Here is an 11,909-nt window from a genome sequence, read left to right on the forward strand (position 1 = left end):
CTGCATCATATGGTTCAGAGTGAGATGCTCACTGATGACCACACAGTGCTCATTTCCATTCACAACTCCTATGATAATGAAGTGGTCAGTGCCCACATACAGCAAGACATGAACAACATTCAGGATTGGGCTGAGAAGTGGCAAATAAGATTTGCACCACACAAATTCCAAGCAATGACCATCTCCAACAGGATAGAACAAAAGCATCTGCTCTGGGCATTCAGCGGCATTACCATTGCTGAGTCCCCACTATCAAAGTTCTGGTGTTACCATTAACCACAAACTTAACTGAGTCCGCCACATAAATACTGTGGCTGCAAGAGCTGGTCAGAGGCTGGGAATTCTGTTGCAAGTAAGTCACTTCTCCAAAGAAGCCTTTGCGATTTTACTACTGTCAGGGAGAAATCTCCATCTGTTTCCTCTGCCTTGTGTAGCTTTTACTCTACACTGAACAGCAGGCTTCCTATGATCATGATTTGTATTAGAACTGTAAGAATGTCCTCAAACAATAGATTGTCTCCTACAATGACTTTCCTTTCCTGCAGAGTTTGCAAATGTAGGGAATTAAGCAATTTACGTCAGTTTAATTTTCCTCACTTTAATTCTAATGGGAGTTCTATCCTTTTCTCTTTTCGTTTCACCTGTAGGTTTCTGCACAGACTATTGTATCAGTGCCATCGTTGCAGTAACTAGCCGAAGGACAGGGTGAAAATGGCAAACGCAGCTTTCCACCTAAACTGTCATACCCTGGTAGCACGGCCAGGTCAGCGCCTCAAAATGCAGACGGGTCATTGAACGTGGTGTTTCTCCTGGTTTTCAAGCATTCAAATGCGAAGAGGCTTTGATATAGTAAATAAGGAGAAACTGTTCCCATTGGCAGGAAAATCCGTAACCAGAGAATAAACATAATTCAGATAAGCTTGAAAAGGACTGGAGGAGAGATGAGGGAGGAAATAAGTAGCGAGTTCTTGTGAAATGGCATGCACGGCCTGAAAAGAAGCAGGGCTATGTGGGAAGAGAAAGGAAATGGGACGAGCTGAATACCTTTTTCAAAGGCACGATGGGCCGAATGGCCCCACTTTGTGCTGCAACGTTGTAAAGGGAGATTTGTATCAATACTGTAGCAATGCCTGTTTTTAGCTTTTGTTTGTTGTATAGGGAAGCACAGTTCTTAAATTGTAATATCTTAAAATGGTTAGAGATCACAGGCACAGAACAGGCAGAATTGCTCCCTTTTCTCTTTCATTCAAAAAGAGGCTGTGAAGATAAGCTCCTGCCTGAGAAAGACTGCAGACCACAGTGGCGCAGTGGTTAGCACCGCAGCCTCACAGCTCCAGGGACCCGGGTTCAATTCTGGGTACAGCCTGTCTGGAGTTTGCAAGTTCTCCCTGCGTCTGCGAGGGTTTTCTCTGGGTGCTTCAATTTCCTCCCACATGCCAAAGACTTGCCGGTTGATAGGTAAATTGGCCATTATAAATTTCCCCTAGTATAGGTAGGTGGTAGGGAAATATAGGGACAGGTGGGGATGTGGTAGGGATATGGAATTAGTGTAGGATTAGTATAAATGGGTGGTTGATGGTCGGCACAGACTCGGTGGGCCGAAGGGCCTGTTTCAGTGCTGTATCTCTCTCTCGAAACTAAACATCTACCAATTTATGGAAGACAGTCAAGTTAGTGAGTTACACATCTATGGAAGCAAGAACAGCACAACTAAATTAGTGTTGAATAATAGCTGTGCAATGTCGCTAAAAAACATACGAATTCGCACCTGGAAGGAGAGAGGAAAAGTTACTTCAGAATTCGAATAGTGCATATCTTGCTCACCGAACTGCGAAGTGTAATGTGTTTGAATTCCTCGGCTAAAACTCGCAATGTTTTCTCGTAAACTACTTTTTGTAAGTGTATGTGGAATTATATTAATGTTTAATAAATCCGTGATACCAGATTCAATGCTACAATCCCGATTAATTTGAGAAGTTAATTATCAGTAAAAGCAGACAACCCACAATCTGCACTCTAGAAGCGTGCAATATGCCGATGTGTCATAAGACAGAGAGGTAAGGGTCGGAGTCTGAATTGTATGATAGCTAGGAGCTTATTGAGGGATAGAAAGAGTTCGGCAATGAGAGCTCTGAGTAAGGTAGAGATCGACAAAGGGATTTCATTGAGTGATGCAGAGAGTCGAGCAACATGAGTTCATTGAGTGATACAAAGCGTTGGACCACGGGAGCCTATTAAATGATGCAGAGATATGGAAAATACAAGTTCAAAGAATGATGTATCATGTTGGATCAGGCTTAATGGACCAAATGGCCTACTCTTACTCCGTACGTTTGTATGTCGTGCTAAGCACTGGGATCTTACCAGGATAATCTGATCACAGTGAGGCAGACCACAGGCTGAATGATCACAAGAGTGGGCCACATGGCGACTGATCACAGGGGAATGACCATAAAGAGACTGTGCATAGAGAATTATCACAGTGGGGGTTGGTGAGGATGAGCTGATGGGGGGTGGGGGGGGGGGGGAGACTGGTCACACGCAGAGACTCACTGCAGAGCCACTGTCAGCAGAGGGTTACTGACCAGTGTATTTATCTATTTCACAGGATATTGTTGCTTGGAGAATTCTGAGGGTTTAACTCAGTAAGGGATTCAGTGAAACAATCCAAGCTAGCTTTCCAGATTGAAGTTGTGCCCACCATTATTCCCCAACCAACATCACGAAAACAGCTTAACTGGTCATCATCACTTTGCTGTGGGAACTTGTGCAGAAATTGGATGTAGTGTTTCATAGATTCCAGCAGCGACTATTATTTAAAAATATTGTATCTGTTGTAAACCCCGTCCTGAGGACATGATAGGAGCTTTTGAGAAGCAAGCTGTTACTTTCTTTCATCGATAGCACCAAGAGCGTATTCTGGATGTCAGGTGCAGGGAATGGAATATAAGATAAAATAAGCCTCTTTCCGAATAGTACCAGGTGAAACTGTGTTATTACAATGCGTAATTGTTGTTTTTACACAGAGCAAACTTAATTTAAGCTCTCCCCCTGGACCCTAGTCTGGCTGCTGCGTGAACTGCAGCTGGTACCAGACCCCTGAGCTCCCTGCCTCACTGGGGGATTCTCCTGGGTATATATTAAGAGCTGCTTCAAATTCCCTACCTCTGTGTTTCAGTGTATGCAGCTGTCTGCAGCTCCAGCACACGTCACTGACTCTCCCCGAGGATGGGAGGTTTGGCATTCGTACTAGTGCAGGACATATTCTACCATTCTCTAGCGGTGATCGGTGTGGCTGGTATGTGAGTAGGAGAGAATCACTAAATGAGCGAGGTTCTCTTTCTACATTAGTTGCCTAGAAATGTGTCAGCGTGTGCGTATGTCTGGGTGTGACAGTGCATGTGTGTGTGAGCTTATGTGCCTGTTGGTATGATTATTTGTGTGGACATGCTAGTGTATAGGTGAGAAAATGCATATGTGTAATTGTGGTCATGAATATATGCTAGTGAGTGTGAGTGGGTGCGTGCTTTAGTGCCTATGTGTATATTTATGTCTTTTTTTTTTCTTCTTTCTTCTTTTGGGCCTCCTTATCTCGAGAGACAATGGATACGCGCCTGGAGGTGGTCAGTGGTTTGTGAAGCAGCGCCTGGAGTGGCTATAAAGGCCAATTCTGGAGTAACAGGCTCTTCCACAGGTGCTGCAGAGAAATTTGTTTGTTGGGGCTGTTGCACAGTTGGCTCTCCCCTTGCGCCTCTGTCTTTTTTCCTGCCAACTACTAAGTCTTTATGTACCTGTGTACATAAATACCGCCCGCCTCAAACCGGGCAGCCCCCGGTCAATAAGGTTCTGTCCCGCCACAGTCTGCCTGCTTCAATGGGTGCTTTGAGCTCAGGGTCATTGCCCGAAAGGTGGACTGATACACCGCACCAAACAACATGAAAAAAGGAAAGAAGGTACCAGCCCTTCGCTTTGCAAGCTGGAACGTCAGAACTATGTGTCCTGGCCTGTCGGAAGACCTTACACAAATCAACGATTCTCGGAAGACCGCCATCATTAACAACAAGCTCAGTAGACTCAATGTGGACATTGCAGCACTTCAGGAGACTCGCCTCCCCGCGAGTGGCTCTCTAGCAGAGCAAGACTACACCTTCTTCTGGCAGGGCAGGGATCCTGAAGAACCAAGACAGCATGGAGTGGGCTTCGCCATCAGAAACTCCTTGCTCAGCATGATAGAGCCTCCCTCAAATGGCTCGGAACGCATACTGTCCATCCGACTGCTCATCACCTCTGGTCCAGTACACCTACTCAGCATCTATGCTCCAACACTCTGTTCCGCACCTGAAGCTAAAGACCAGTTCTATGAACAACTCCATAACATCATTAGCAGCATCCCCAACACCGAACACCTATTCCTGCTGGGGGACTTTAATGCCAGGGTTGGGGCCGACCATGACTCATGGCCCTCCTGCCTTGGGCGCTATGGCGTTGGAAGGATGAATGAGAACGGGCAGAGACTGCTTGAGTTGTGTACCTATCATAACCTCTGCATCACCAACTCGTTCTTTCACACTAAACCCTGTCACCAGGTTTCATGGAGGCACCCAAGATCACGTCGTTGGCACCAGCTAGACCTCATTGTCACAAGGCGAGCCGCCTTAAACAGTGTTCAAATCACACGCAGCTTCCACAGTGCGGACTGCGACACCGACCACTCCCTGGTGTGCAGCAAGGTTAGACTCAGACCAAAGAAGTTGCATCATTCCAAGCAGAAGGGCCACCCGCGCATCAACACGAGCAGAATTTCTCACCCACAGCTGTTACAAAAATTTCTAAATTCACTTGTAACAGCCCTTCAAAACACTCCCACAGGGGATGCTGAGACCAAGTGGGCCCACATCAGAGACGCCATCTATGAGTCAGCTTTGACCACCTACGGCAAAAGTGCGAAGAGAAATGCAGACTGGTTTCAATCTCATAATGAAGAGCTGGAACCTGTCATAGCCGCTAAGCGCATTGCACTTTTGAACTACAAGAAAGCCCCCAGCGATTTAACATCCGCAGCACTTAAAGCAGCCAGAAGTACTGCACAAAGAACAGCTAGGCGTTGCGCAAACGACTACTGGCAACACCTATGCAGTCATATTCAGCTGGCCTCAGACACCGGAAACATCAGAGGAATGTATGATGGCATGAAGAGAGCTCTTGGGCCAACCATCAAGAAGATCACCCCCCTCAAATCTAAATCGGGGGACATAATCACTGACCAACGCAAACAGATGGACCGCTGGGTTGAGCACTACCTAGAACTGTACTCCAGGGAGAATGCTGTCACTGAGACTGCCCTCAATGCAGCCCAGCCTCTACCAGTCATGGATGAGCTGGACATACAGCCAACCAAATCGGAACTCAGTGATGCCATTGATTCCCTAGCCAGCGGAAAAGCCCCTGGGAAGGACAGCATTACCCCTGAAATAATCAAGAGTGCCAAGCCTGCTATACTCTCAGCACTACATGAACTGCTATGCCTGTGCTGGGACGAGGGAGCAGTACCCCAGGACATGCGCGATGCCAACATCATCACCCTCTATAAAAACAAAGGTGACCGCGGTGACTGCAACAGCTACCGTGGAATCTCCCTGCTCAGCATAGTGGGGAAAGTCTTTGCTCGAGTCGCTCTGAACAGGCTCCAGAAGCTGGCCGAGCGCGTCTACCCTGAGGCACAGTGTGGCTTTCGTGCAGAGAGATCGACTATTGTCATGCTGTTCTCCCTTCGTCAGATACAGGAGAAATGCCGTGAACAACAGATGCCCCTCTACATTGCTTTCATTGATCTCACCAAAGCCTTTGACCTCGTCAGCAGACGTGGTCTCTTCAGACTACTAGAAAAGATCGGATGTCCACCAAAGCTACTAAGTATCATCACCTCATTCCATGACAATATGAAAGGCACAATTCAACATGGTGGCTCCTCATCAGAGCCCTTTCCTATCCTGAGTGGTGTGAAACAGGTCTGTGTTCTTGCACCCACACTTTTTGGGATTTTCTTCTCCCTGCTGCTTTCACATGCGTTCAAATCCTCTGAAGAAGGAATTTTCCTCCACACAAGATCAGGGGGCAGGTTGTTCAACCTTGCCCGTCTAAGAGCGAAGTCCAAAGTACGGAAAGTCCTCATCAGAGAACTCCTCTTTGCTGACGATGCTGCTTTAACATCTCACACTGAAGAATGCCTGCAGAGTCTCATCGACAGGTTTGCGTCTGCCTGCAATGAATTTGGCCTAACCATCAGCCTCAAGAAAACGAACATCATGGGGCAGGATGTCAGAAATGCTCCATCCATCAATATTGGCGACCACGCTCTGGAAGTGGTTCAAGAGTTCACCTACCTAGGCTCAACTATCACCAGTAACCTGTCTCTAGATGCAGAAATCAACAAGCGCATGGGTAAGGCTTCCACTGCTATGTCCAGACTGGCCAAGAGAGTGTGGGAAAATGGCGCACTGACACGGAACACAAAAGTCCGAGTGTATCAGGCCTGTGTCCTCAGTACCTTGCTCTACGGCAGCGAGGCCTGGACAACGTATGCCAGCCAAGAGCGACGTCTCAATTCATTCCATCTTCGCTGCCTTCGGAGAATACTTGGCATCAGGTGGCAGGACTATATCTCCAACACAGAAGTCCTTGAAGCGGCCAACACCCCCAGCTTATACACACTACTGAGTCAGCGGCGCTTGAGATGGCTTGGCCATGTGAGCCGCATGGAAGATGGCAGGATCCCCAAAGACACATTGTACAGCGAGCTCGCCACTGGTATCAGACCCACCGGCCGTCCATGTCTCCGTTATAAAGACGTCTGCAAACGCGACATGAAATCGTGTGACATTGATCACAAGTCGTGGGAGTCAGTTGCCAGCATTCGCCAGAGCTGGCGGGCAGCCATAAAGACAGGGCTAAATTGTGGCGAGTCGAAGAGACTTAGTAGTTGGCAGGAAAAAAGACAGAGGCGCAAGGGGAGAGCCAACTGTGCAACAGCCCCAACAAACAAATTTCTCTGCAGCACCTGTGGAAGAGCCTGTCACTCCAGAATTGGCCTTTATAGCCACTCCAGGCGCTGCTTCACAAACCACTGACCACCTCCAGGCGCGTATCCATTGTCTCTCGAGATAAGGAGGCCCAAAAGAAACTATGTGTGTTTCTGTGTCTTTCTTACTGTGTTTGTGTTCCTGTCTTTGTTTTTTTTAAATTCATTCGTGGGATGTGTGCATCGCTGACTAGGCCAGCATTTATTTCCCCTCTCTAAGTACCCTTGTGTGTGGGAGGAAGGGAATTCTTTTTGTATGTGTGTGTCTGCGGACAAACAAAGGGAACCGTTAAAGGAGACGAAAATACAGGAATTACACAACACGACTGATTTCACTGCACTGAAAGCAATAGAAGCTCATGTACTAATTTAAATATTTGGTGAATAGGATCTCACTGAGCGAGGGGGAGAGTTAGGCACAGTGAGATCATTGACTGAGGGGGAGAATACAGGCTAATAAAAACAGACAATGTTGGAAATACCAAGCAGGGCAAGCAGCATCCGTGGAGAGGGAAACAGAATTAATGTTTTCAGCCGAACATCTTTCGTCAGAACTGAGAAACGTTAGAGAGGCGATAGGTTTTAAGCAAGTATCGAGGCAGGAACATAGATAGCAGGAAGAACAAAAGAGAAGTTCTGCGAAAGGGGGAGGACGGGATATCACTGGTCAATGGGAGGCCATTTGAGTGAGGGGTTGACGATGGCAACTCATTACGTGAAGTAGAAAGTTGGTTAATGGGAGATCATTAGCTGATATATAGTGTTGGTTAATGGGTGCTCATTGAGGAGTGGGTTAAGCTGACAATTGGAGCTCATGGATGAAGGAGACAGGTGAACAATACGAATTAATTGAGTGATAAAAAAAGAGTTGGCCAATGGAAGTTCATTGAGTAATGGAGCATGTTGAGCAATGGAAACTCTCTGAAGGGGACAGTTGAGCAATGGGAACTTATTGAGTGACGGGGTGAGTTCCACAATGAGTTCATTGAGTGGGAGAGTAAGGAAAGCTAAGTTATTTGAGTTACAGAGCGGGAAATAATAATGCAAACTCATTGAGTAAGTAGTGGAAAATTAGACAGGACAATTTCTATGTGTGATAGAGTGTTGGGCAAATGGGAAATCATAGCGTGATGGAGAGTGTTGGAAAACTGAATCTCACAAAGGGAGAGATTGACAATGGGATTTTATTGAGTGATGCAGAGAGTTTAACAACATGGGTTTATTGAGTTACCCACAACTTTGGACAAAGGGAGCCCATTGAATGATGCAGAGATTTGGGAAATGAGAGCTCAAAGAGTGATGTATCATATTGGACAATATGAACACAATGAGTCATGGAGGTTATTGACCCATGGGAGCTTATTGAGCGATGAAGACTGTTGGGAAATGACTTCTCATTAAGTTACTGAGTTGGAAAATTGGAAGTGCAGTGAGTGAGTGAGAATAGGTTGGACAGTGGGAGTGAGTGCATATTGGACAATGTACAACGGGGAGGATTGGACAATACCAAAGGGCACGTTGAGCGACTGACTGCGTGATGGAAACTGGGAATTCGTTCAGTGAAGGGAGAATTTTTAAAAAATGAGAGTTTGTTGGGTAAAATACGGATTTTAATTAATAGGAGATCACTGAGTGATAGAGAACGTCCGATAATGGGAGCCCACTGATCATGGAGTGAGTTAGACAATGAAAGCTCATAAATTGATGGCGAGATTTGGGCCATGGCAGTTCACTGGTGATTGTCAGAACTAGTTAATGGATGCACATAGAGTGAGAGAGTTGGAAATGGTAAACTATTTGGGTAGTGCGGCACGAGTTGAACAATGCGAGCACGTTGAATAAGTGATAGAGATTTGTACAGTAGGAGTCCATTGAGTAATGCAAAGTGTTGGTCAATGGGATCTCAATGGGTGCTGGAGAGTGTTGAACAATGGCAGCTCAATGAGTGATGCAGAATGTTAGACAATGGGGGTTCAATGAGTGATGGAGAGTGTTGGACAAGTGGAGTTCAATGAGTGATACATAATTTTGGTGAATGGAAGCTCAATGAGTGATGGAGAGTGGTGGACAACTGGAACTCATTGCTGATGGTGCCAATTGCACACTGGAAGCACATTCAGTGACCCAGACAGTTAAACAATGGGAAATCGTTGAGTGACTTGGTGAGTTTTTGATAATGGAAGCTCATTGAGTAAGGGAGTAGAGTTAGACCACTGGAACTCAGTTAACGATGCAGAGAGTTGGACAGTACGAGTTAATTGAGCAACTGAGGAAGACTTGGATAATGTAAACTCATTGAGTGAGTGGAGAGCTGATCAATGGTAGCTGATTTGGCTTTTCCTCGCCCGCATCCATGGATTCCCTCGCCTCCTCTCCTACTCTTCCCAAGTTTTGTGCCATTCTATAACACATGGTGTGGGTATAATTAGTAACCATAATCTCTCTCTTTCCTTCTCTGGCAGCTAACCTAATGACCATAGTGATTCTGTCCCGAGGTAGCTGCGGCCTGTCCAGATGTACAGGCCGTTACCTAGTGTCCATGGCAGTGGCAGACCTGCTGGTCATCATCTTCTGTGTTATATTGAAATACCTGGGAACTCTCTACTTCCCCTTCTCGTTCCTCAACCATTACTATGTGTGTAGCTTCAACATCATTATGAATGCCGCTTTGGTGGATTGCTCGGTCTGGCTCACTGTGGCCTTCACCCTCGATCGCTTTATGGCCATTTGTTGCCAGAGGCTGAAAGCGAGATACTGCACGGAGAGAACGGCAGCACGAGTAATAATGACAGTATGCATGGTAAGCCACTTGAGAAATATCCCACGCTATTTCACCTACGAACCCATTCACACACCTGGTCCTTACCGTGGGTGCAGACTTCGCAATGTGTGTACAAAATCACTTTGGGCCGCATACATGTGGTCCGGCACAATCCTAACCCCTCTCATTCCCTATATTTGTATCTTGCTGCTCAATGCTCTGACCGTCAGGCACATTCTCATGGCCAGTCGGGTCCGCAAGGCATTCCGAGGTCAAGGTAACGATGGGAAGCAAGTTGACCTGGAGATGGAAAACCGGAGAAGGTCCATTATCCTGCTGTTCGCCATATCGGGCAGCTTTGTCGTGCTGTGGATAACCAGAGTGGTGGACTTTGTGTTTCAGGAAATATTGCTGGACATGAGTCCGAATGTAATAGTCACACAGGTCGGGGGCATGTTGATGTATCTGAACTCCTGCACCAACACCTGCATTTATGCTCTCACCCAGGCTAAGTTCAGGGGGGAGATGAAGAGAATTGTGACACATCCCATTTATCTGTTACTGAAGTTAATCAAAGGCTAAAAACTGACACGGTGACTCATCGGCTCCACTCCAGGCACTGCCCAGGAATCTGGCATTGTGGTCAAAGCAGTGATAAAACGCCAGGATTCAGCCAAACCCGTTCCAGCTAAATGCTATGTTTAATATTAATAAGACAGCTGTGAAAAAGTGAGTCAGTGTGTGAAAGTGGCAGGTCGAGCTCTCAGAGAGTGGAGGCGAGCAGGTGAAGCTGAGATGTTCTGGGATAATCTTTACTGGAGCAGTTCTCCCTTCAATTCGTTCCAATGTCTTATTCCATCTTCATCACCCAACACTTCCATCGTTCCATTACCTAAAAGGTACAAATCAGGAATGTGCTAGAATACACTCCACTTGCCTGGATGAGTGCAACTTCAACAACGATTTGGACCTTGAAGAGGGTATTGCGCTAAATGGACACAGCTGATCAGAGGAAGAGGAGGAGCTGGTTGTGGAAGAGGAGGAGGATTCAGTATGTAGAGATTCCCTGGCTGCATAGGGAGGTGTCCAGGCCTGCTGCGGGACTCACGTGTCTCGTCAGGATGTCATCAATGTCTGGGATCATCCGTTTCAGGCACGTTTCAGCTGAGCCCCTCTAACCTAGGGGCAACAACACAGGAGCTACCAGTGATAGCACTATCATTGAAGATGGAGCCTTGAACAGATCAACACTTACCACCAATGAAGGATGATAACATTCAAAACTAAGCAGCCACTTCATAGGCAGTTCATCCCTTCAGCACCAGCGCACCATGGTTACAGTGGGCCCCATTTACATGATGCACTGCAGAAACTCGCCAAACTTTCTTCAGAAACACCTCCTAAACCTGTGACCTCTGCACCTGGAAAGACAAGGGTAGCGGGCCCATTGGAACACCACCACCTCCAGCTTCCCCTCCAAGTCACACATTATCTTGAATTGGGCATATGTGGGCTTTCCATCATGATCGCTGGATTAAACTTCTGGAATTCCCTACCTGACAGCATTGTTTGAGATTTTTTATTACATGTTTTGTTACGATACAGATCATTCCTGCCCTGTACTTCCGTTTTGATGGCTCCTCCACCCAGCGAAATCATTAATCTCTTTTTTTTTTACTGACTGCAGCCTTTGTGTTGAGTACCGTTATTTTTATTTCTATCTCTGCTGAACAAAATGCACTCTCATCTCGAGATTACGTTAAATGGACCATGTGACGTTCAAGCCCTCTTTGGTACCTGCATATCTTGTGCCTTTACTGGTGCAACATTCATGTCCTTATGAAGCAGCCAATTTACTGTTTCATCAAGCACCAAGTCAAACAGAGGCACACTCTGCATATTTGCATTTTATGGAGTGATTCCAAATTGCCTTGAGCACAGCGATAGCCATGTGTATCAGACGGCTAATAGAAGTCATGTACACATGTACAGAAGGTGTGTGCATGACGTACAAAAGCAGGCCATTCGTTCCATTGTGTTTGTGCTGCTCTTTAAAAGTGTTAGTTCCAT

General features: G+C 46.4%; 1 protein-coding gene across 1 annotated transcript; it reads left to right on the top strand.

Moving 5' to 3' along the window:
- Positions 1-3,228: 3,228 nt before the first annotated feature.
- Positions 3,229-10,421, top strand: LOC137363937 (probable G-protein coupled receptor 139). The gene is made up of 2 exons (XM_068027442.1): positions 3,229-3,298; positions 9,541-10,421. Exons 1-2 carry the CDS (start codon positions 3,229-3,231, stop codon positions 10,419-10,421), a joined length of 951 nt encoding a protein of 316 aa, XP_067883543.1.
- The last annotated feature ends 1,488 nt before the right edge of the window (positions 10,422-11,909 follow it).

The sequence above is a fragment of the Heterodontus francisci genome, unplaced genomic scaffold, assembly GCF_036365525.1.
Source record: "Heterodontus francisci isolate sHetFra1 unplaced genomic scaffold, sHetFra1.hap1 HAP1_SCAFFOLD_534, whole genome shotgun sequence".
Taxonomy (NCBI): Eukaryota; Metazoa; Chordata; class Chondrichthyes; order Heterodontiformes; family Heterodontidae; genus Heterodontus; species Heterodontus francisci.

Coding starts and splice junctions, on each gene's coding strand:
- LOC137363937 (XM_068027442.1), top strand. CDS start 3,229: ATGGGAGGTTTGGCATTCGTACTAGTGCAGGACATATTCTACCATTCT. Junction 3,299..9,540: donor AGCGGTGATCGGTGTGGCTG/GTATGTGAGTAG, acceptor CTTCTCTGGCAG/CTAACCTAATGACCATAGTG.